The sequence below is a fragment of the Syngnathoides biaculeatus genome, chromosome 13 (assembly GCF_019802595.1).
Source record: "Syngnathoides biaculeatus isolate LvHL_M chromosome 13, ASM1980259v1, whole genome shotgun sequence".
NCBI classification, from domain to species: Eukaryota; Metazoa; Chordata; class Actinopteri; order Syngnathiformes; family Syngnathidae; genus Syngnathoides; species Syngnathoides biaculeatus.
This window is the reverse complement of record NC_084652.1, coordinates 10246635-10272876: the sequence shown is the minus strand read 5'-3', so window position 1 is coordinate 10272876 and position 26242 is coordinate 10246635. Positions and strand designations below refer to the sequence as shown.

General features: G+C 43.0%; 1 protein-coding gene across 2 annotated transcripts; it reads left to right on the top strand.

Moving 5' to 3' along the window:
• Positions 1-24740, top strand: pax3a (paired box 3a). Of its 2 annotated transcripts, XM_061839026.1 has the most exons (9): positions 1-85; positions 242-477; positions 1383-1512; positions 1680-1823; positions 14303-14502; positions 15386-15551; positions 16383-16606; positions 21853-22116; positions 24522-24740. In XM_061839026.1, the coding sequence occupies exons 1-9, from the start codon at positions 1-3 to the stop codon at positions 24537-24539; spliced, it is 1467 nt and encodes a 488-aa protein (XP_061695010.1). In that variant the 3' UTR covers positions 24540-24740. The 2 variants fall into 2 exon arrangements, with proteins under 2 accessions (XP_061695010.1, XP_061695011.1); XM_061839027.1 differs by lacking the exon at positions 21853-22116 and having other exon boundaries at positions 24522-24539.
• Positions 24741-26242: the final 1502 nt, after the last annotated feature.

Sequence of the window (26242 nt, the reverse complement as noted above, 5' to 3'; positions counted from 1 at the left end):
ATGACAGCACTGGCAGGAGGTTTAACGAGGATGATGAGACCCGGTCCGCACCAGAATTACGCACGCGGAGGTTACTCACTGGAGGGTAAGTGCGTTTTAACCCGACTCACTGAATTTTGCAAGCATCTACCCAACCCCCACCAAAAAAATACATATATATAAAATTGAAGCGCATGCCGCGCAGGTTTTTTTTTTTTTTTAAATGTATTTGAACGAAAGTTTTGGGGCTCCCCCCGCGCAGTTTCCACTCCTCTAGGCCAGGGTCGCGTCAACCAGCTCGGCGGCGTGTTCATCAACGGCCGGCCCCTGCCCAACCACATCCGCCACAAGATCGTGGAGATGGCCCACCACGGGGTGCGCCCCTGCGTCATCTCCCGCCAGCTGCGGGTCTCTCACGGCTGCGTGTCCAAGATCTTGTGCCGCTACCAGGAGACCGGCTCCATTCGGCCCGGAGCCATCGGCGGGAGCAAGCCAAAGGTAGGACAGAAAGCTGAACATTTTGGATTTCAAAAGTCACACAACTTTAATGCAGCACTTTTTTCCCGTCCCCATCGAGTAAGTTGCTTCCAGTTATTATTCCGTTGAGGAACTTCATTTTTTAAAAAACTTCCCCCAAATAACGTCTGCACAAACTGAATATAACATCTAGGCTCACTCGATTTAAAAAGCTTTTGGTCTTACGTTCCCTCTTAGCGTGAAAGTAAATATTCTGTATAAAAATAAAGTATCGTTTTTTGTTTTTTGCTTTCATTTAAAGCATTATTGGGAGTTTACCAAAAGTAAGGATGCATTTTTCTGAGACAAAAATCTGTCCACAAACGACATGAAACAAAAAACCTCCAAGCCATCACGTTATTTCTTACTTTTGAAGAATGCACTTCGAAAAAAAAATATTTGAAATGAAATAATTGTGATTATAAACAGTTGGCTTATTCAATAATGCTGTGTGATTTAGTGTTCATGTGCATAATATTATTTTCTAACTCTACATCACAATAGAAATAGGCATTGACTTGTTTGCAGACATGAGCACAAACATGCTATAAAAACGCCGGACATAAAAAGTGATCATGTTTTATCAGTCCTCCTTTTTTTTTTATCTTGCATGTTTGTTTTTAAAAATGTCATTTTATTTTGCTGAAGTGTTAGCACAGTCAGCGTTTTTTTAACGATTGAAATGAAAAGTCATTTTGTATTTGTGGTTTTCGTTGCAGTTTTTCTCACAACACAAAGTGACCATGTTTTACCATAACCGACATAATAATAATATTTATATCGAAAAGCAGTTTATACTGTGTTTTGTTTCGGTGTGGATTTTTGCAGAAGCGTGAGCAAAGTGATCATGTTTTTTTTCCCTTTTTTAAAATATTTCTCCTTTACAGCAAAGTGCTTCTCCAGAATTGGACAAGAAGATTGAAGAGTACAAGAGAGAAAACCCAGGAATGTTCAGCTGGGAAATCAGGGACAAATTATTGAAAGATGGCATCTGTGACAGGAACAGCGTTCCTTCAGGTATACAGTAAGAAATATGGATGGATGTCACGGATGTTTTGATTTTTTTTTAAGTAAGGATAAAACCTAGAAAACATGTTTTGTTCATTTCAAAAAGGATTTCTGTAAAGTTTATATTTACACTTCAAATGTCATTCCCACCCCGTTTTTTTTTCCCCTAATGCAAGTGAGCGCCATCAGTCGCGTCATGAGGTCCAAATTCGGTGTGGTGGGTGACGATGAGGAGGACGGCGACGAGATGGTGAAGAGGGAGATGGAGGACAACGAGCCCAGGACCAAACACAGCATCGACGGCATCCTGGGGGATAGATGTAAGTTCATTTCTCTTTTTCTTTTTGGGTGGGGGGAGAGGGCAAAGGAGCGGGAGTGTGGGGTGGGGAGTGATATCACATTACACATAATTTACTCAGAGCCTCCATGTTCGTTTTTTTTTTTTTGAAGAACAGAAAAAATGCAGACTTTTATTTTGGAACACTTGATGATAAACGTCGGGGGGGGGGGGGTCAAAGCTGAAAGGTGTCATTTGAAACGCACACCTCACTGCAAGGCTGATAGAAGGAAAGTAATGGGGGGGGGGCGAATAACAGGGAATAATAAAACATTTAAAGAACGTGCAAAAATAGTAGATTAGAAATCTGATGAAAAAAGTGATTCATTTTTTTCCGTTTTTGAGATGGAGCGAAGCCACTCGGCACCTGTTGATTTAAGACCTGTTGGATTGTCTTTTCGCTCAAAGGCGATGGAGACACAATGGAGTTAATGATTGGTGATCACCTCCCCGCGGTTGCACGTAAAGAAGAAAAATAAAACCCACGCAGGTTCACGCACAGAGTGAAAATCGGCGGCGTGCTGCTAATTTCCCTTTTCGACGGAAACAGCGAGGCAGGTTATTTGCGCTCAATTTTGCGCCTTGGAATTGCGCTTTCGGCGCTTTCGTCACGGGTCTGCGCGCAAGGGGACGAGATGAAAATTCCAACCTTTTCTTCTTTTTCACTTTCATCTCCCATTGACCCCCGCCCCCCACCCCCCACCCCCACACACACCGTCTCTGTTTTTCTCCTTCCTATCTCAGGCGTCCACATCCACGCACTATTTCGGGGCACATTGTAAATAAGCACATTAAATGATGTACGTGCACTGTATAAAACAACAACTAAATGATGTATATATTATACAGTTAGCTACTGTATATAAATAGTCCGATAAACAATAATTGTCATATGTAGGCCTAAATATTAATTATTAATGTAATATCTCATTTACCTTATTTTAGGACCAGGATAATTCTCATCATTAGTTCTTATTTCTAGACATATTTCCTTTAGATCAATTCTAAAGTGCAAGGTAAAGCAACAAGACAAATAAAAATAAAGTGAGCATTTATATTTTGTACATTGTCAAATATGTAAATATATACAGTAGCTTTACATCCTTATTATAAAACATAAAATGTACCAATCATTCCAAATAAGTAATTACATGCTTTAATACATATGTCATGATCTTTTTTGTCCAAAGTTGTCCAGGACTTTTTTGTGTGTGTGTGATAGATCAGTGATATGTTGACTGATTGATTCATTGATCGATCAATAATTTTACAGTTAGGGAGATAGATTAGATCGCGGGTGTCAAACTCAAGGCCTGGGGGCCAGATCTGGCCCGCCACATGATTCTATGTGGCCCGCGAAAGCCAAATCTATAGTGTCAATTTCCATGATTCTTGTAAAAGTCTGTCCCAAAATTTCAAATTGTCATTTTCATATAAATGATAAAGTTGAGATATTACAAGCATTTTTTGTGTTACCAAACGTGAATAGTTGAATAACACATTACCCTTGATTTCTGATTCCAAAACTAATTCATAAATTGATCATGTAAGTGTGATGAGATGACTCAATATTTTTGTTTCACAGTCATGATGAGGGAAACCGGAACAACAATGTGGCCCGCGAGAAAAATGAGTTTGACACCCCTGGATTACCGGGATTAGTATACAAGCAAAGTCCAACATTTCGATATCGATTCATAGATAAACGATTACAAAAAAATCATGAAAGATGGATGGTCAAGTAGAAAACCTCAAATATAATGTATGCAAATCTAAAAAGTCTTGCAATACAATAATGAACTCCTGATATGAAGTATTTCCATCAAATCGGCGACATCCTCCAAACAGCTCACATGCTTTCTTCCCATTCACACACGGAGCAGCAGTATATCTTTCTTGTGTCTCTTTGTGGAAGTAGTTGTTGTTTTTCCCTTTTATGGCTCCTCATTAGAATGTGAAAAGGCAGCTTTCGGGCCAGGGGAGGGGGCGGGAGGCTCGAGGAGAGTGTCTTCTGGCCAAATATTGATTAAGTAGGTGTTTGCAGAGGCCATTGTTGCGGCCTGTTGCTCTCTGCCCCTTTCTCCTCCGGCGCCATTGTCGCCGTCCCTTAAGTACTCACATCAAAGCTGACTCATTTAGATTTATTTGTCTGGGAAAAGGACGGCAGAAAGGTTCGGGAGATGCATCCCGAGGGCCGGTCCGGTTTGGGCCCCGGGCTCTGCGCGGCGTTAGCAATACGGCGGCGTGGGAAGGTTTGGAAGTTGTTTGCGTTTTGGATCTTAGGCGTGTGCAGAACTTCCACAGCGGTGCGCTCCAGTGAGTTGTTTTTGTTGACTTATCACTTGTCACCACAAAGCTGTTGCGTTCAAAGGGAGACAATCAATTAAAGACCCTGTAAAGTGAACTGAGAGATTTGTTTCTGAATGTATAATACGCACTTGAAGTTAATTATGGTAAATATGTGCAAAGGCTGACTTTTGTAGTGCTGAATTGCGGTGATAAACTTTTCTTCACCATTTCCTTTCCTGGGAGGTGGGGGGGGGCATGGCTAAATTGACAAAATGGGCCCAACAGCACAGTGTATATGCCATTATATTGACATCAAAAACTGATAAACTGGTACTTTCTGACCTAATTTTTGCAATACCATGACTCAAGTTTGTACATACGCAGTGAGAGGGAATATTGGATGAAAAGGAGTGTTGGGCTGGGGGGGGGGGCAGTCGAAATGATGGTGATACATTGAGTATTTTGATGTTTTACCGCAAAGAGCGCGCGTCCTTGCTTCTGTTTTCTGCTGTTTGCGTTTTAGCCTCATTGAACTAATTCAAGCGGGCCTTGAAAGAGGAGTCGCCACTCTTGCAAATATCCATTTATGGCAGCGGGGGTAAGCAAGGGGGGGGGGGGAGCTCAGAAATGCAAACAGTCAAAGGGATAACTTTCTTTTCAAGGGAGTCCCGCGGTGCCGCGTTGAATGAGGGCCTACTTCTTTCAAATGTGCCATGGTGAACGCAGTCAACATGTAATAATTGCTCGCATTGAGGCGCATTCCAGCAATCTGCCGCCGTTCCGCGGCCTCAATTGTGCGGCGGGGCAGCCGAGCGGCCCCGAGGGCCTTGAGGAATCAAGCTCTGACAAAACATGAAAGATGGCAGCGCTCTTTTTTTTTTGTCGCCAAAGGAGCCAAGCCGGACTTTGTTTGCGTAAATAATCCGTCTCCCCGCTGCTTCGGCGTGAGGTAAACTTGGAGCGAGCGAGGCGAAACCGTAATCCAATTCGAAAGCTTCCTAACGTCCGAGAATATAAACACTGGCATGTATGTGCTTGTTAAGGGGGTGATGGCGTTTCCACGGTGAATGTGTTTTAATATGGGATGTTTAGCGAGACAGTCGGCCTCGATCGACGTAGCCGGCGGAATGTCTGCTCTACAGCGACAGTTCTGTTATTCCTCCCAGGGCAAGGATGAAGGAAACATTTATATATGGGCCTCACTCAATGTTTACAGGGCTCATAATGGCGGTTTCGCCAAACGGGCTGATGGGAAGTAACGAGAGGAATTTCAAATATTGTGCAGGGACTGTGCAAAAGTCTTTGGCCACCATTAGCTGTGTTGTTTTTTCGGATATCGTTCCACAGGATTTTCCTTTTTGACTTAGTAAAACTGTAAATAATAGGACAAATTTTATCTAGCACCAAGTTCCTGTGGTTGCATGCTATTTCTTTTTTCAAGTAATTTTTGTGATGCACAGTGCGAGGAAAGGTCCTAGTTGGCTTTTATACAAATACTGCACAGTTAATCCACAAATTTTTCAAACCCTGGCCAAATTTGGATTCAAAGCATATTTTATTTATTTGGCTGGCCTTCCCCCGACAGGAAATTATGCAAGAAATTGGCAAAAGGCGCTGCGATGTGTGTGACTAAGACTGTGATGCATTTTTGTTTCTAATTTTTTTAAGTTTATAAACTATTTTAGACAAAATTTAACATATGCACAACTGTTCATATCTCTCAATAAAGATCTATGTGCTATTCTACGTTTACAGATGATTATAGAATATTGATTTTCTAGGTGCTAGTGGTACCCAGCACTCCACTGCCTCAGTTCATTTCAATTGGATTCAACTTTTGATATCGAAAAACTTAAAAATATAGATTTGTTTGTTTTAGCTAAGACGGAGAAGTTTTTAATTGAATTATTACGTAAGAACTTTTTAAAAAATTTCAGTTTTTGTTTTCATTTGTATGAAAAATACATTTTAAGAATCAAACAGGTGTTGAAAATATAAGTTATAAATATAAGTTTTTTTTGTGCTGGTACTGAGTCTTAAAAGTTTGAAAACCGCAACCTACGTTATACTGCTTGATAACATAATAAAGAATTAAACCTCTCAGATTTTTAAAATGAACACTAGGCCCTCCTACGCTACTGTAATTTCCCATCAGTAATAATAATACCACTTGAAAATGTACAAAGTTTGAGAACCGTGACAATAAATGATGCTAGTCCTTTGCATGATCCTTTAGAATGGTTTAAAATATTATTCCAAATAAGAGTAGTTTGTTTTTTAACTGTTAAAAAATATTGCCAAAAAAATGATTGTAGTACTGCTAACAATTGCTAACTTGTTTAGCCACTCTCTTGTACAAGAATCTTGCCCAAGTGTAGTAACATGACATAACGCTGTAGCATCCTGTTTTTGTGTGGACGGTAGTCTCACACTGGGGAAAATAATTCACGATGGTCATTCCATAAGTACTAACACTGACTTTTGCACAGTACTGTAGACTTTCGGATTGATGGAATGACGTTCCCACTGTGCCTCTTCTCCCATCTAAGCACACGTACCACTTTCATTGGCGTGATTCTCAAGATTCTCTCCACCCCCCCCCCAAAAAAAAAAAAAAAGGGAAAAAGCAAATCCACTCGAGCTGATCTGCAACTGAATGCGACTCTATGCTTCATTAAAGCCTCTTTCTCTGTTGGCACCAGCATTGTGATCCTCCCAATATTAATTCAAAGGACAATTAATGAATTCAGGCCAACTTTGAAGTAATGGGCCGGGGTCCTGCCCCGTGCCGGCCCCCTAAGCACTGATGTACTCTCCTCCGCATTCTCCCCACTAACCCCAGAGACACCGTGAAGTGGCTGAAAGAGAAGCCGTGAGCAATGGAAGGTCAAGGAGAGGAGCCCCACTAGAAAAGGAGCTCTCTATTTCCTTGGAAGTATTAGCCGAGCAAAACTCTGTGATGGGGAGGATAAAGGAGCGGGAAGAGAGAAAAGGGGGTCGGGGGACGAGGAGGCTCTGCAAAGAGGAGCACAATGGGATAGTTAATTGACTAAAACCAGACAGCGTTGTCAATCACTTAACTTTGTTTAGCCTCCGTTCTTTTTGTCCCTCCCCCCCTCCCCTTTTTTTTGCCCTTTTTATCGTTGCGCACACTGCACATTATGGACATGCCAGCAGCGCCGGGCCCCTGTTTTGAGTTATGCTGTTTTGATTCAGTCCTTAGAGTCAACTTGTCAAGAATACGTTAGAACAAACGCAGATGCGTAAAGTTCACAAACTTTTAGTGTTCGAGTATTCTGACAACAATCATGTTTTTTTGTTGTAGTTGTTATTTTATCTCTTTATTACACCTGAATGGATGTGTCGAATTGGAGCTTTAATATAAGAGGATTTACAAAAATATGGCATTTAAAACTTGGGAAGTTTTTATGCAGAGTCCCTCCATTGATCTAATGGGAAATATAACCGTTATTCAAGAGTAAATGTCACTATGTAAGGCGGCACTGTGGCTCAGCTGGTAAAGCATTGGCCTCCGAGTTCTGAGGACCCGCCTGTGTGGAGTTTGCATGTTCTCCCCGTGCCTGCGTGGGTTTCCTCCGGCCACTCCGGTTTCCTCCCACATCCCAAAAACATGCAACAATAATTGGACTCTAAATTGAATGTGAGTGCAACTGTTGTCTGTCTCCATGCGCCCTCCATTTGGCTGGCAACCAGTTCAAGGTGTACCCCGCCTCGTAGCCGTCGACAGCTGGGAAAGGCCCCAGGACTCCCCGTGACCCTTGTGAGGATAAGCGGCAAAGAAAATGGATTGTTGGAAGGATATCATTATGTAGTGTCATCACAAAAATGTAGCAGAATAACGAAACTGAGATCTTTTTATAATAAGTCTCTTAAAATGTGCTTCCCTAATTGATATAATAATTTTGGATGTACTGTACATCATTTTAGGAAGCCCCACGCGCTGCCCTGTAAACTGTGTGAAATAACTTGTGAAATGAAAGCAATGTGTTTTTACACTTCTATTTTTCCCAACAAGTTTTTTTGATAAAACGATCCATTGTCATCACGTATCTGCTCTATTTTCATCATCAAATTGAACCGTTTGCAATCAACCCTGTCATTCTGTGGTTGTTGCCCCTTTAAGAACTCATCTGATGCTTTTAGTGAGATTCTAACCAGCATGATTATTGTCTGAAGTTGGATTTTGTCAAGCTTTACGTGCACACCCTGTCATAGTAAAATATCAGTTGCTAAGCTCACATTTTATGCTGTTTGTGTGTATATCATCTTCTCGCAGTTAATTTATACATTTTTATAATGTAATGTAATGAAGACACCTGAAAAATACTTGAAAGTCGTGTTACTGTGCATAAAATATAAATTCCTAAAGGACGTAAACCTGACATTCTACATGGTTTTTATTATTTCACAGCCATTGTGATGGCATATGTAGTTAAATTTAAGAAAACATTTTCATTGTTCAAATACATCTGGGCCTAAATGTAGATAAAAGGGACCGTGAGGGAAAAGTTGGGGGAGTGTGAAGCTTGGTTCTGTTTCTCTGAAGTGGACTCGGAAGGTCAGAAGCGAGGTGATCTTTGCAGCAAAAGTGCGCAAGAGCTGTGAAAAGGTCAGGGGCTACCCGAGGGTCACTTGACTGTTAAAACTATCAGGCCCCATGGAGGAGGTTACAATAATGTTTAGGGAAAGGAAGACGATTGGCTGTCCTGCTCGTGTCCCTCATCGGAGGCCCTTTACATGGTGCGCTTTTCACAAAATTCAGCTAAAGTGAGCACTCTTGTAGTGACGGAAAACCATCAAAATGGGTCTCAAGGGGCAAGTTACACTGATTTCATTTGAACATGTCATCAATGAAAACAAGAATCTGTGAAAATGGAGTACAGTACATGCACAAATGTTCAGTCTACAGCTGCCAGTCAGAAGTATTGGCAGTGACTTATCAAAAGATAATTCAGTGAAGAATCAGAAGTGTATGTATGGTGAATCTTTGGCACGACTTTTACTGTATAATGTTCAAGTCAGGGCGACATGGTGGCTCAGCTGGAAAGTGTTGGCCTCACAGTTATGAGGTCTCGGTTTCAATCCTGGACCCACCTGTGTGGAGTTTGCGAGTTCTCCCCATGTCTGCGTGGGTTTTCTCCGTGCACACTGGTTTCCTCCCACATCCGAAAAACATGCGACACTAATTGGACACTCTTAATTGCCACAAGGTGTGATTGTGAGTGCGTCTGGATGTCTCTATGTGCGATTGCCTCCTGCTCGTTGACAGCTGGGATAGGCTCCAGGACTCTCCGCGACCCTTGTGAGGATAAGCGGGTAAGAAAATGGATGGAAGGATGTACCAGCGAGTCTGAATTTAGTGCTCCACACCTTAAGTGTAGTACCGCATCATGCCTGGCAGCACTCAGGTCTACAGAAGAGATGCAGTAAGACCAAGTTACATATTTACATGGTACAGTTACATATTTACATTTGTAGGATATGGCGAAGGTTCATGACAGGCCAAAAAGAGGTGTGGCAATCATGTACTCTATGACTAACTTTTTTAATGAATGAAAAATGAGAGTTTTATTATTTGTGTTTTCCAGTTGTTTGGACGTGCGAACAACAGTAGTGTCGATTCTGCAAGTGAGGCGGTTGATAAAAATGATGGAACGAGGAGGGGGTGGGGGTGGTCTTGCCAATGTCTATTTTAGAGATAACTTTATAGATATACTGTAGTTTATGTCCACAACAATGGGACGGACAATCTTTTCATTCCCTCAAAGTGGTTTCATCCATTTGTTGACCTCAACAGGGTGAGAAAAGGTCCTAAGGACTTCATTAAAAAGTGTGTTTTAGTAAGTTATAATGTTTAAAGCTAATAGCTAGGGCTAAAATTATAACAACAATTATATAGTCTCTTTATAGCATGGATTTTCATCTGATCACAAGGGGGTATGAAACGTACGGCCCGCAATAAACGGGGGGTTCACTGTGATTTGTCTGCAGGTGCATTGAATTCTCAACCGGGATCTTGTCAACAAGTGGCCGGTCGTACATATTTCAGTGTTTTCATCTGTCAGTAAAATTGTTAATAAAACCGCTCTTCCCAGTTTTGTCATGTAAACATCCCCGCAAAGTCACATTTGCGTCGCTACATTGTAGGCTTTGTTGTGCTTATTTCTGGGACGTCCGTCCCGCGCGAACCCAAGCAGGCTAGTTAGTGGCCATTTAAATGGAACATGCAGCCTGTTGCTGCGTCCCGCGTGGGCTCTCTGCTGCTTGCTTTGTCCCTGCCCCGAGGGTGGAAGTACCACCGTGAAAGTGTCACCTAACTGCACCACAAGTGGAACTAAATAATAAGCGCCGCACGCCGGGCGCGCATAATACTCATGCGGTGCCGTCAGCGGACATTGTTTGTCAGCGACGTTAGACAGAGACGCATCTCTCAATATTGCATCACCCGCTAGCTCTTTGTTAAGCTTTTGGGGTAATTCACTCCATCATTTTACATCCACCCCTCCTCCTCCTCATAATCACCATCACCATCATTTCCCCCTGCTTTCCCATGCGGGCAGCTGCAGGTTCCTGCATGGGACTCTTTAGCAAGTCAAGTGAGCAGCCCACTCACTCCCATTTTTTACCCCCCCCCCCCCCACACACACACACCCTCCCTTAACTGTTAACCCCAGCTGAGCCTATAAGCTGTCAGTTAACTATTCTTTTCCTCCCATGCATCTGCTTGCTCCGGGTGTACGCGGGTCTGCCAATATTTTATTCAGGGTGCCGACACGCACTATGAGCCGCGCTCTGAAAAGGCCCAGATCTACTTCCCTGGGCAAATAACTAGTTCATTTGTCTCTTCTGCTCTTTGTTTTGCATTGCCAACACATGTCACAGGCTCAATTACCTTCTCTATTAACAACACTTTGGAGGAAGGGCAAGCCAGCCCCTTCCGAGGCTGTAAAGTGGCCCATATGCTGCACTTCTTTTTCCCTTTGGATCACAATCACTTTTCACATGACTCTCACTGTCCGTCTTATACAATTATTCCTTTCGATACGTGATTCATAGTGGATGCTTGCTTTGATTTATATTCCAAGTTCGGCACCATCTTGCACGTGCTCTCTGCTCAGTTGTATACATGATATGCCTTTTCACTTCTCAAGTGTATTCTATGATCATTTTAACCCATTTGTGGGCAGCGTCCCATTTTTGGGACATCATGATTTTCATGCATTATATCCTCATCGGTCAATGTTAGCAGTTGGATTTTTGGGACGTAATTATAAATTAGTAACGTTATCATATAACTTAACCATAAACGAAAAAGAAAGGTTCCCTTGATTGTGGCCTGTTAGGAAACTTTTATCTGAATAAGGCAAAAAGTTGCCACCCTGCCCATGAATGGGTTAAGATCATTTAGTCTTTTGTTTTAAGGATGTAACGTAGTCCTTGTTCCTTTCCCTCTGTCCGATATGGGGTTATTATTATTATAACTAACTGAGGGTGTACATTTTGCTAAGCGTCCAAAATCTACTCTCCACTGAGTTCCATTCATGTCATGTCATGTTTTGTTTTTTTTTTAATGATGGATGTATCAATGCTCCAGGTGTAGTTAAAGGATCTGAATGTTTCTGACATTATCCTAATTAACCCTCAGGAGATAATCTCCCGGGCCTGATCACTGTTGATTGGATCAGTAGCACAATCCACTGGTTTCTCGGGGACATATTGATCCCCCAACAACCTAAAATAGTGATAACCTGTGAAATTCACTCTGTGGCAAAACACGACCCAGAGTCCGCACTACCTATTCAGTTGTTGCATGCTTGTTATGAGCTGATTAATCCGTATCTTATAAATGTCTGTTTTACGGATAATTCCGCAGTAGCCCCAATATCCGCCCCCGCAGTCATAATCTATCTTTCTATTAAGTTTCTTGTCGGAGCCACAGCCAAACTGTGAGCGGCCATGAAGTATTTTCAGCTCCCCAGAGCTTTAGCTCCAGCGTAAAATTTGATTTGGGTGTTTAAGTAAGGAGGGCGAAGCCTCCCTTTTGTGTGTTTAGTATCCTCTTCTGCTGCTTGTTATGGGGAATGTGTGGGAACAAATTTGCGACTGTGTGCCTCGCCATTGGCGCGATCCGAAACGGCCTCGTTAGGAAGGTAGCGAAGCGGCGGGGAGAGCTTGGCGCTCACGCACCCGTTCGCCGGCATCTTCAGGTGCCATCAACCTCCTCTCCATGTCGACCCCCACCGTTCAAGCCACCCCCGCCCCCACCTCCCACCCCCTTCCGCCCAGAAAAGCCAATGCCCCTCAGGCAGTTGAGTGGAGGGAGGGGGATAAAGGGGTGCTCCCCTGCTGTGCCCCTCTGCATCCCCCAGTGGCCCTTTTTGGACCCCTTTGTGGCTCAAACCTCCCTTCCACCCTTCATTCCCCCACTACGCCCCCTCCTCCTCCCACTCACTCCCCTGCTGGGCAGGTGACAGGCCCCTGAATGCGGGCCCGGGCGTCCCTGATGGCTCCTACAGATGGAGCGTGGTAATCGGTCCAATAGAGGCCTGCCATAGGCTTTTCCCTGCGAAGATACAAAGGCTTGGCCACATCACTTCCACGGGGGGAAAAAAAAGAGTGAGAGAGGAGGAGTGCAAAAGAAGAGAACGCAAAGCAGAGGATGACAAAAGCAACACTGTCATCCGCCATTAGGGGAGAGTCTGTGACGGAGTGTTTTCTCTAGTTTCTAATAATAAAAACAAGGAACAAGAGGGGGAAAGAGAACTAAAAGGGGGTAAAGTAGGGAATCTCCACCCCCACCCTGCACTTAACATGACTTACTGTGCCAATGGGGAACTGTATGAGCTCGCCTTCCCTCCTTCAGGAATCCATTCCACGCCATCCATACTTCTGGCTTTTTTTTGTTTGGTGCTAATTAAGGAATGTTGCAAATCCCCACAAAAGCAATGTTAATGTTTAAAGAGTATCAAGTGATGTTTTCTTGCAGGCCACATCAACAAACCACACCCTCGTAGTCCAGGAGAATTCGAGCATTCAGCCAATCGCCTCATGCCGGCGTGCCGCTGTTTTTGTACAAATGTAAAGAAGACCTCCTCTCGGCATCAGGATCTTCTTCTGTGCTGGCAGTTCGGCGGACCGCAGACTTCCCAGGGCCCAAATCCGTGTGTAATGCCTGGTCAGATGCACACTAGCAACCGGCGCAAACATTTCCTGCCTGGCTCCAGGGGCAAGGGGAGATCCCCGCAAGCCCACCCCCACCATTTCCTCCATCTATGTCTGACTTGGCACTTTTTAATTAAAGCTTTAAATCTGGAGAGCAGAACGAAAGTGAGGAGTGAGTCGGGGGGGGACAGACAAGCCTGTGTCCCAGTGCTTGGGTTAACCTTCTTCACTTCTTGTTTTGCAATGTCGAAAAGGTGCAATGAACCCTCCTCATGGTCTTGAAGAGGTCCCTCTGGAATGGATTTGGGAGTGGATTCTTTCTCTATGGAGTCCATCTGTGTCGGACGCATTGTGCCAGACAGCGTTCTTTGAGCGAAAGCCCTCGTAGGCCGAGACGTAGCAGATGCATGTTTGTGACTGAGAAAGAGAAGAGGGACTGCATACGTGTAATTGGGGACAATAGCGGGCTGTCACGCCAGTTTGCGGAGCCTAATCATTATTTAATAGACGGCTAACCCCCCCCCCCCTAAACACGCCAATAGCCCCTATCCTTTGCTTCAAGGCCTTCATTGATTCAAGTCTTCTGCTGAATTAGACCCCAAAAGCTGTCCCTCAGTCGCCCGCTCCCTCTCTTTGGCCTTCATCTGAACAAACAGATTAAGAAGCACCTGCGAAGGGCCGAGCACCCTAAACTCTGGGACCCTATCGGCACGGCGCACAGCATGGCTAAGACAAGGAGAGACACAGTGTCCCCGGGAATGGAAACCCCAGAGAGATCTAGACTGCTTTAATCCGTGTTCAAGCAGTCTCCCGTCTTTTGATCCCTTCAGGAACCACTGAGGAGTTTAAAAGAAGCAGGAGAAGACAATTTAAAGTGGCTCTGTACCATGTGCTGCATTCACTGAAATCTTTTGTCTCTGATCTGGCTTTTGTATCACGGCTTAGTGCACCTCTGTAGGACTCCCGAGTAACACTTTATTTGTTTTCCAGCCAGTCACTCGGACGAAGGCTCCGACGTGGACTCCGAACCAGGCCTGCCCCTCAAGAGGAAGCAGCGGCGCAGTCGGACCACCTTCACGGCGGAGCAGCTGGAGGAGCTGGAGCGGGCCTTCGAGCGCACGCACTACCCCGACATCTACACGCGGGAGGAACTCGCTCAGAGGGCAAAACTCACCGAGGCTCGCGTTCAGGTCCGCGCTCTCCGATCTCACCCCCCAGAAAATCCAATCTTGACTGTCAGGCGATGAGTGGGTCTGTCATGCATCATGCGGGTATAAAATGGCCTTGGGACGTTGCCACGCATTCCATACGGCCACTTGACGTGTTAAATCCTCAAGCTGTCGACCCTGCACAAACCCCTCACCCCGCAGATGTATAGAAAGACATACAGTGCGCCCACTGTATGCGAGGACGGCTTCCTATTTTTGTCAGCGCCGATGTAAAGAGCCCCAAAATACATCAAGGCTACTTCAGATGGTGTGCTGATATGGGCTTTAACGACTGGAACAGCCCTCTGGGTTGATTTGAACCTGGTGACTCACAGGGCTACACAAAGATGTCTGTGGTTTCACTGCACACTCCACATGTTAAGATCTCTATCAGTTTAGCTCCCTGTAATGACACAGACAGACTTTTTTTTTTTTTAAACACAAAAGTCAACTTTTCTTTCATCAGGTCATCAGATAAATTAATGTTTCATAACCTTTATTGAGCCAAGGCACACATTCTACATCAGAAAAATGTCCCGGCACGCCAGCAAACAAAACTGTCTCAAACGATCCAAAAACTTATTTTTTGACACAAATTGAACAAACAATTGATACACTCACAGGAAGGCCTGATTTCTTTCGTTGTACAGTGTAAATGTTAACAGGTGGATAGACAAGTTTATTGTATGTCCTGCCATCTAATGGAAAGAGGATTTAATTGTTTGGTTATTCTATCTATTGCTCGCATGGATGGAACAGCAAAGACATATCTGTAATCAATACATTAATGCATTTTCCCATGGCATCCTGGTTGGGTATCACTGACTGATCAATACATACTGAATAAGGTTTTTCCTTTTCTCAGGTGTGGTTCAGCAACAGACGAGCCCGATGGAGGAAACAAGCGGGAGCCAATCAGCTGATGGCGTTCAACCACCTCATCCCGGGCGGTTTCCCTCCGTCGGCCATGCCGGGCCTGCAGCCCTATCAGCTGCCCGAGAGCCCTTACCCCGCAACTTCCATAGCTCAAGGTGGGCCGCGATTGCGACACTCACTTTATTCGGTACACTTGCGCATCAGATTCAATATGAGAGCGACACATATTAAAAGCATTGCTTTACAGAGATAACGAGCTCATCTCTATTCATACATAACCTGCATTTTCATCATCGTGAGTCTTGCATTATTTACTCAAAGGAAAAAGTAGTGGGGAAATGCCTTCATTTACCGATTTTCAGTATGTTAACAAAAGTAAGAACATTTTATTTGATCTGAACATTTCTCCGTAGGCCACACTTCTCGACTTTCATGAAAAACAGTAAAGTACTGTATGTGTGTGTATATCCCTCCATCCATCCATTTTCCTAGCCGCTTATCCTTATCGCGTGCTGGAGCCTATCCCAGCTGTCAATGGGCAGGAGGCGGGGTACACCCTGAACTGGTTGCCAGCCAATCACAGGGCACATCGAGACAAACAGCCGCACTCACATTCACACCTAGGGGCAATTTAGAGTGTCCAATTAATGTTGCATGTTTTTGGTTAGGTTAGGGTGCTCCACCGTAATACACTTTATAAGTCAAAAGGCCCATTATTTATTGTTTCTAACAAAAATAAATTAAAACTAAAATAATAAATAATTAAAATAGTACATTAAAAATATTTTTCAATGTGGGGAGCGTCGGCTCAAACTCAGACTCTGTTGTGAACGGCAATGACACAGTAATTAGTGTTATTTGTGTATTATATTCGTGTAGCAACACACTTTTGGGGTGGGGTGTTGCTGATGCATTTTTCTTAACCTGCTCTTCTTAAACTTAATTGCAATATGATTCTAAGTGGAATTCCATTTTATTTTGAACAGCCACCGAGCAGGCCAGCACGGTCCATCGACCGCAGCCTCTGCCGCCCACCTCTGTGCACCAGAGCGGGCTCGGCGCCTCGTCCAGCGCTCAGGACGGCGGCTCGGCGTACTGCCTGTCGTCCGGACGTCACGGCTTCTCAGGATACTCGGACAGCTTCGTGTCCCCGACCGGACACGCCAACACCGTCAACCCCGCCGCCATCAGCAACAGCCTCTCACCTCAGGTTGGTCCACTCGGCCTTTACTGCCTTGACATTGATGAGATCCTTATTGGTATGGGGGAAAAAAAAGGTACCTTTTCATTTGTTTCCATCCTGATGAGTTGATGAATTTGCAATGCGGCAAATGTCAGTCTTTGCCAGAAGGCAACAGATATAAGTGTGTAAAGTACGGATGGGGTGTGATGACACAAATCAAAACTGAAAAGACAATTATGGCCGATTACACAGTCATCAGGCTCCATCAGTGGCCTCCCACCAGGCCAGAAGATGGTCTAACAGGCGGAAAACGAGCTTTTAGCCTCCACAAAGGGTGGTCGGCCACAGTTGCAATGCATGCTGGGTACTAATTCCCATGAGAGAGAGAGAATCTCAATCCTGTCCGGCGCAGATAACAACAAGAAGCACCTCAGGCAGGTTTGTTACTAACCTGAACATATGAGTTTGTATGTATTTAAGCATAATGGAGTAGCTTTCATAATGCCTGCAATGTGGGGACGCGCGATAGATGGCGCACTATTCAAATTAAGAAGCGGTTGTGGCCGCAAAATTGGTTTTTCAACTCCTTGAAGTTAAAAGATGAGGCGGGATCAAGCTTTGCGCCGCACATTGTCGATTTGCATTGGAAATATAACGGATTACGCCTTGAAACCCGTAGACTGCCCTGTTCTGTAACGGGCGCGGGGATGAATTCATACACTCGCAGGGCTCACAAAGTGAGTGGCACACTAATAAAAAAAAAAAAAAAGGCCAAAGGTTGCGCAGCTTACTGGCTGTTTTCAGCGTTAACCTTTAGGAGGCTCACAAGGTCTTGCCGGGATGCGGCGTGCCAGGAATGTCAGTCTGGAATTGCAATCACACGTTTGCCCAATGTCTTAATTGAAGGGAATGAAGTAATCTATCCCCTTGTAACGCGGTATGTAATTTATGCAAATTATTCACTTTGTTGGCGTATTTCTTTTAATTGGTGTATTCATTGCATCTGCTTGAATGCATATTGCGGCGCAGCCCGCTCCATTTCAGATGAGGAAATAATTGATTTCCTGATTTGGACTCGATAAGAGAGCAGGAGTGATTACAGTCGATGACATTGAGAGTTAATGGAGACTTCAAGAACTTTGTAGTCTTGTTTTGTGTTGTGGCTCCTTTACTGCTGAAGGGGGTCAAAAACATCACTTTTTGTCATACAGTATGTGTTAAAAAGTAGTACATTATAAACGTGATCTGATGGGCAAATGAGATTTGTGTCAACCGTCTTGTTCGTCCAGAGTGCACGACAAATGATCGACACCTCATTTGTCATGCCGTCTGTCTCTAATGGCTTGTTTTTCTTGGGTGTGGTGGTTTCTTGTATATCAAATAAGAGGTAAAAGATGGAACCAAAGAAGGCTATTTTTTTTTTTTTTTTGCATTAGCCTGTCTAAAATTGCTGGATAAACAATATCATTACTCATTAGTTATGCCCAGAACTAGTTGACTAGCATGGCTAACATCCGTTCGTTTCCACACTGATGTTACTTCACAACGCGGGGAAGTACTTTTTCGTTTTTTACTTCAGTTCGACTATATTTCGACAAATCTATTGTGAACTAATGTACTTACGGAACACTTTTAATAGAAGAAAAGATGTTACTTTCCCAAAATGGCTTCAGAGCTGTAATGCAAAACCGTGACAGTATGATATTTTTCCTCATGGTTAGCATAATTCTAGAATCTGATACCGGCGCTAGCCTGCTGAAACGTCATAATGTTTTAACAACTATGACAAAACGGGGTTTTTAAAAAAATGGCTTAAATCACCCTTATTTACTTATCTCAACAGGAATTTTGTAAGTTAGCCATATTTGCCGACACTCAGCATCAACCAGGAGATTCAAATGTTCAGTTAACTCCAGATTTGGTCATATCAGGTACAAGCGACTGATAAGGATGAGGTTGACTTTAGATGGGGGAGATTGTTGTCAGAGAAGTTGGAGAGCTGCGATCGGAGCAGTGGCGGCCTCCGCTTTAGGTGCGAGGTCTCTGGCATCCCTCTGCTGATCTGGTGCATACCGAAGCGATCCGTTCTCACCAAGGAAGCGAGCGGCTGGGATTTGCACCCCCACCGAGACCTAATCCCCGGAACAACCTCAGAACAGACACGCTATCGCCAACTACTGTCGGAGAAAACGTCAGATAACCGACGCGTAGTACTGTGCAGTATTTCCAAACCGTACTGCAGCCACTTGAGAACGAACGTTTTGCGCTTAAACAATACATATTACTGCCTCATAATGTTCCCCATGTTATACATATAATACAGTTAAATAGGCAAATGACAATTTTGTGTTTTTTTTGTTGTGAAATTGTTTTTTTCATTTCTATTTATCTGAAATAAATCTACTCTATCCCATGTTATATTCAGCTGAATAGAAAACGACCTTTTTTTGCTCAAAATAGAATTTTCAAAATATAGTAAAAGTACGGAAGTGATAAAATAACAGTATAATAATGTATTTGTTTTCTCTTACATTATACAATTTGCTCTATCTATCTATCTATCTATCTATCTATCTATCTATCTATCTATCTATCTATCTATCTATCTATCTATCTATCTATCATCTATCTATCTATCTATCTATCTATCTATCTATCTATCTATCTATCTATCTCTCTATCTATCTATCTCTATCTATCTATCTATCTCTATCTATCTATCTATCTATCTATCTATCTATCTATCTATCTATCTATCTATCTATCTATCTATCTATCTCCTAGCGATTGGACATAATTGGACTCATAGTTTGCTTTGCTTAAGTTGCGTGATATTTGTGATAATATTATTATCATTGGCAAAATATTGTGCTATCTCTTGGTCCGTTCCCACCCCTCATTCCACTCTATTCCATTTTCCAAGCGCACGAGGGTCGCTTGTTAATATTGCCCCCCCTTCCCCCTTTTTTCCCCCTTTGCACAGATCTTTTATGAGTGAAATAAGTGTGGAGGTGACAATGTGTGAGGTCTGAAGATTGGCAGCCTCCATAACAACATATATCAGTACAATGAGAGCACACGTGGCAGCTGCCCGCTCGTTTGGAAAAGCCTCATGTATTCCGCTTCAAACGGCCTCATATCTTTGTCATTCGTTTTCTCCTGCCTTTCCTTTCCAGCCCGGGCCCTTCCCGTCTTCTTTTCATTACACAGACTGTAACTCTTTCTCTGTAAGTCATGTTCGATGCCCCCCCCTCCCCCTCCCACTTTTTTTTTTTTTAAGACAATTTCATGACTTTGTTTCTCACGCAAACCTGTGTGCAGCTGTTCGTGATGTATCACCACGGGCGCTACAGCCCTGACATCAGAGCTAGAACTGCAAAGAGAACCCGCGCACAAGTTGCGGTATTGGTTCGACACACTGGCGACGTCTCACATGCACACACACACAAACACACACACACACACACACACACACACACACACACGCACACAGCGCTACCCCCTCGTTCCCACGTACCCTTTTGGCCTCTAGGCCTCACTAGGACACGGTGATTTTCGGGCATCAAGAGATTGGGAAAGAGGGTGTGTCTTTGAACAGACACAACAGTCTGAGCGCAGACATAAACATAAATTGAGTGCGCGTTCAAAGTTGCAGAAATTTGATTATTTGAATAAAATATTTGACTAGATTATGCTTGAACTGCTTAACAAAATGATTTCTGCAATAAAAAAATATGTTCTGCTTACTTTTTAGTTTGATTTTTTTTTTTTTTTTTTCATTTCAGGGTACGTAGTTTAACAATGGTATATGTGTTATGTCTGAAACACAACTTACCTCTTCATTCTATTTTCGCATCTACGCTATGTTACAGCCACTGAACAATTTCCACAGTAAATTTTAGGTGTTGTGTAGGAAGCGATCATTGTTTGTTAACTTTAGTGTAGTTTAACATTGGTAAACTACACATAAAAAAACAACCATTTGCTTTATGGATGTAAAGTATGTCTCTATCGCTCTCTATCTCTTTGTAGTTATCTCTATTTTTAAATCTCACTGCTAAGTATCTCATTCTCTCTCTCTCTCTCTCTCTCTCTATATCTCTAGCTCTCTATACTCACCTTTATACTCTCTCTCTCTCTCTCTCTCTCTCTCTCTCTAGCATTCGATCGCTCTCTGCCTCTTTATTAATACTCTCCATCTCTCTTGCTTTCTCTGTCCCTCTTTCTCTTTCTGCCACTATCTCTGTCGCGATCTCCATCTTCTTCATTCTCTCTTTATAGTGCTCCATCTCTCTATGGCTTTTCATCTCTATCTCTCTCCATCATTCTTTCTTTTGCTCACTCAGTTCCTCCCTCTCTCTCTCTTTCACTATCCCAAACTATCTTTCTATCGACTGCATATTTCAAGTTGTTTCTTTCTCGAGCTGGCTTTCCATATCGCTCCCTCTCGCTTTCTTTCTCTCTATTGTTCTTCCCGTCTATTTTTATAGCGTTCTTTCTCCATAGGGTTCGGGTTAGGATTCTCTCTTGCTATAAATGAAATGATTGCTTACTGAATTCCACTTTGCACTTTCACAATTCCTCTTTAAAATTGAGACTGACTTTTAGTTTTATTTTGTTGCCTCCATTTTTTATGAATAATATTTTCTTACTTAGATTTGTGAGCTTATTTCCCCCTCATATGAATTTATGTTGGAGTAAAATGATGAAAGTATTTACAATGGCAGCAGCACAAACATGGAGCTGTAAATGTCTGTGCTTAATATGCCTTTTAGATTTATGGATGTGATTGATATCTTTAGTTTTCTAGAAATAGACACTCATGTTGACAAATTTTCTTTTTTATATAAACCATTTCCATTGTCTTACATGCTAAACATACTGTTTATGGTTTGAAGCAACTGCACCACATTGCCTTGTATTCGTGACATGTGTAATTGCTAAAGTTCAATGGAATTGAACGCTCAGCAAGTGTGACCAACAAAGAAGAAATCGGGTTTTCTCGCTCCACAAGTTTGACAGTAAAACTCGAACAAAAAAAAACAAAAAACTCCTACAAATAACCACAGCTCTGGTTTTAGCCTTCATCTCTGTTGTCTCCTTGTCGGCGAAGCAGAATAAAAAGAAACCACATGTATGAGGTTAGCCAGTGTGGTCTGACAATGAACAATGACTGTGCCTCCACTTTTTCGGAGCCCACCTGAGTTGAGTTGATTGAATGTCTTTTCTTCTCCATTCTAATCCCCCTGGCTTCCTTCTGTCTCCCCCCGCAGGTGATGGGCCTTTTGAACCCAGGCGGAGTGCCTCATCAGCCCCAGAGTGACTTCGCTCTGTCCCCTCTGACCGGAGGCCTGGAGCCCAACGCCGGCATGGCTGCCAGCTGTCACGGCTCCCAGCGACTGGAGGCCTTACCGGGCCTGAGTGGCATGCCCGCCCTGCCCAGCACTCAGTCTTACTGCCCGCCTTCCTACACCTCGCCAGCCTACGCCGTCGACCACCATCCATCGTACCAGTATGGACAATACAGTCAGAGCAAGGTAGGCTCCATCCATTCATCCATCCGTCTGTCTGTCTTTCTGTCTGTCTGCCTGTCTATCCCTTCCAGAAAGTGCGACAAAAACTAATTGTACGAAAACCAAAGCAATATTTCCCATTGGAAATAATTTACGTGTAACTGATCTGTTTGAGACACGTAAAAATACGCACAAATACATTTTGTAGAGAGTAACTGTAAAAATGGTGGAAAAATGACAAATTTTCCATTTTCATATGAAACTCCACTATATAGAAATCTGTTATGCCCTCTGATATGGGGAAAGGAGAGCCCCGGTCTCAGATTTATTTAATGCTGTAAGAAAAGTGAAGGCACATATCTAACATGTCGAAACTGAAATACATACAGTATTTTATATATATTATGTACTTGAAATGTTTGTTTTGATTTAATTCATTTACATGTTTAGGTGGTTAGTTAATACCATCAACGTAAGAAAACTAGCATAAAATGTGGTTGCAGCAGATCCTACGTGAGTGTTGTCATTGTGTTTTATTTTTCTATTGTGTATATACATATATATATTTTTTTTTCTTTTTTTTCCCCTATGTATAATGTATGTATGAAAAGTGCAACTGATGACACTGAGAAAAGCTATAATATGTACTCGCACCCACTACAAAAATTTGATATTTGTAGATGAAAGTTCATGCAAATTTTAGACTTACGTAAAGGAATTGCGAATAAAATCATCAACATTCAAGTTTAATAAATAATGCCATATGTATTCTCTTTTTAAGCTTGTCCCTTCTTTTATGTCCCGCTCGGCTCGATTTAATTTAGTTTCGGATTTCTGACTAACGTAAACTATGTTAATTGCAGCGACCCTTCTGATGAGTGACTTTGTGGAATGGGCTCTCCCCGTGCTGAAATTACATGTACATGCGTTGTTGGCCAGGTTACCTCCGTTTACATTACGCTCATCAAACGGGCCACGTAGCTTCACGCTGAGGCATTTCGAGGCTGGTGGCTCGCTCGCTCGCTCGCTGTCCTTTGGTGACCCCCGCGATGATGAGCCGGCCCATCGGACCCGAGCACGGCTCACCTATCCATGTAATGATCCCAGTGTTGGCTCGACTCAAAGAACGGAGCCAGTTACGAAGAAGTGTGTTTGACAGGTGGGAGGGGAGTGGGTGGCTCCTAGTGGGGTACACTAGCACATGTTGACTGGCCCATCAGTGGGTACATCTTGATCTCATTAATTTAGCCCGTCCTGGGAGAGAACCGCATGTAGCTTTTGGGGCTTGCCTCCCCTGCCCCAAAAGTGTGTGTGTGTGTGTGTGTGTGTGTGTGTGTGGACATGTGTTAAGGAAGGGGCTCTTTAACAGGGGGCGATTATGACCCTTGGCAGGCCTGTATTGAAACCATGTGTCCAACAGGAGGTCAGATTTAGTTATTGATCAACGGAGCAGAACTAGAGAGATCCAGGCGGAGGCTTCGCTCAACCAGCCACGCTGGGTTCAAAGCGGGTCTCAAGAGATCCCCAAAGCCCTTCACCTGTTTTTCAACGAGGTTTATTGTTCAAACTAGGAGCCCACTTTCCATTCTCACCTGCTCTAAAACACTTTTTCTTTTGCGCACCATTAGCCGTTTCCGAGTTGGCAAAAGTACTTCACTCCCTATCTCAGTAGAAATTCACTTACTTGTGGTAAAAGTACTGATTCAACACATCTACGTAAGAGTGGATTCTTTACAATGTACTGAAGTACAAAAGTTGAAAGGATTTCTGTCAATACTCGTTTGGATAATTTGGCACAATAGAAAAAAAAAATACATATACCGGTATATGGATTGCGCTAGTGCTTGTACTGAGAATAATTCCAGGTGCTTATCTTCACACGGGTCACGGGCTGACAATATTTATGATCCCAAAAACTTTCCAGTTGCTTGTTTAATATCTTGCTTGAATTATGCTGTCAAACAAGCTTTGCTAATATTTCCGGGTAAGTAAATTAGCTTAACCCTTTTCAGATTAGACAAAGAATTTTTTCAATGCCAGGAACTCCTGGTTTTTAGTCTGGCACGAGACAAAATTCCTTCACTCTGAATCATTTTTGTAATAGACAACATCAAACATATCTCCAGGAAATATTTTCCTCAAATCTATTGCCATGATGAGTACTGCAGTCTACTTCACGTTACTCCAAATGACTAATATCGCTGGAGAATACTGAGTCACTTACTGTAGTCGTGAAACTCTTCTTCATTTTTCTGCGTGATTGTATTATACTGCCGCCTGCTGGCTGGGCTGTGCACACCAGAAGGAACTGCAATGACTTCGTCACGTCCAAACTGTAATTATGATATGATATGTTTTTATTACAGAGTGCTACTTTTCGTAAAAAAATCACCAACCGGCCTCACTCTGTCTTCCTTTCTCATCCTCAGGTGCCTTTTATTATTTAAAGTCGTGTTCTCCTCGACATGGAGGGTCCTCCCCGCCTGTCTGACATTCATTGACCCCTGCCCCCACCCTCCCTCCAACCACTGCTTTTGCCAACCACCCCAAGCCTGACCACAGGACTGCCACTGAACGAGTAGTAGTAGTAGTGGTGGTGGTTTCATCACAGTGATGGCGGGCTGGACGGGAATAATTAGGACCAAAGGTGCAGCCTCTCCAGTTACCTTGCCCGTCTCGTCATGTTCCGAAGAACGAGCCCGCTTGTTCCTGCTTGAAGAGGATGAGGCGTAGCAGGATTGGGAAGGGAGGGTGGGAGCGGATTCTTAATCCATTCAAGATTCTCCGCTTGATTTTTGCAACATGAGGCTGACCCGAGCCCCATTTCCACCAGGCAGTCCATTGTCAAATTTGCAAGGGGGAACCAAAATAACACTTCAGGCACTAAAAGGGTGGAGCCAGACACATTGATTGGTCAAGAGAATCACTTGAGAATGGATTTTTTTTTTTTAAACATCCAGTTTAGACACTTTTATAAACCCAACTTCTTTTTTTGCTCTCTGGGACCAAGTTGACCGAAGAAGAATGGATTTTTTTTCCCCCTCGTCAGAAAAGGCCAGATGTTCTTCCGACTGCCGACAACAATGGAAAAGACACAAATCAACCGCGATGTGGTGTCTCGTCGAAGAAGATTTAAATACGACCGTGCGGGTCGTCGGTGAAACGAGACAAATAGAACACTGCAACCCAAAGAAAGTGCAATACCTTCATACCTCATAAACAAGCGCCGTCGACCACATGGACACGATTGTGTCCTCCATGAAATTCTCTTTAACTTTCTTTTTTTCTTGCCATCATTCATTTTGGGTTCTGCGCATGACCAATTGGGAGAGCTTGTTCAGATTGACAAAAAGCCAAAAATGGGAAAAACAAAATCCCTACAGGTGAACACATTTGACAGTTTTTAAAATTTTGCTGGAGTTGAATTGTTTTCCATCAGGATTTTTGTTCCATCGCTTATTTATTTAGTGTCACTCAAGTGCTCTGTGTCTTCTGTAATTACATTATCGCAAGTGCTTGATTAAGTCTTAAAACAATGTTGATTACTCTTTTTGTTTTTGGGTTGCCCGAATTTTTTTTTTTTTGGTATCATTTTTGTTTGACTTAAAATGATTTTGTTTGAAGATTTTTTGTGTACAATACAGCACTATTTACTATTTATAATAAACAATGGCAAACAACTCATGACCTAATCTGGAGCATTTTTTTTGTAAACCGTGGTTCCTGTATTATACTGGTGCTCATTGTTTGTGCCTGCACTATGTCCCATTTTTCTAAAGCAACTGTTGAGAATGTTTTTTTTTTCCAAGAGCTGTCGAAATTTTTTCCTTTGACTTGGGAGTGCAAACTCAAGATAAGCTGTGTCGCTGTATGGCGGCATCGTGCTCAAGTCAACCCACTTTACGATAAAGAGTAGTTTAGCAGATAGTGAAGAATTCTTTGTGTTGTATATTTAAAACAACTTTGCCTTTGGAATGCCCCTGCTAGCTTATGCTAACACGTAACGGAACATGCCATGGACGGACTCGTTCGTCACGGTGTTATAACTCTCAGCAACTGCCATTTTTTTTTTTTTTTTACACAAAAAGCGGAGCAAGACTTTCCAATAGATATTGTAATAAAACTCACATGCATATATTATGCATTCTCT

What these genes read in the sequence shown, in the direction of transcription:
- pax3a (XM_061839026.1), top strand. Translation starts at nt 1, where the DNA reads ATGACAGCACTGGCAGGAGGTTTAACGAGGATGATGAGACCCGGTCCG. An exon ending in TCGGCGGGAGCAAGCCAAAG is followed by an intron (nt 478 to 1,382) that starts GTAGGACAGAAA and finishes TCTCCTTTACAG; the next exon opens with CAAAGTGCTTCTCCAGAATT. An exon ending in CAGGAACAGCGTTCCTTCAG is followed by an intron (nt 1,513 to 1,679) that starts GTATACAGTAAG and finishes CCCTAATGCAAG; the next exon opens with TGAGCGCCATCAGTCGCGTC.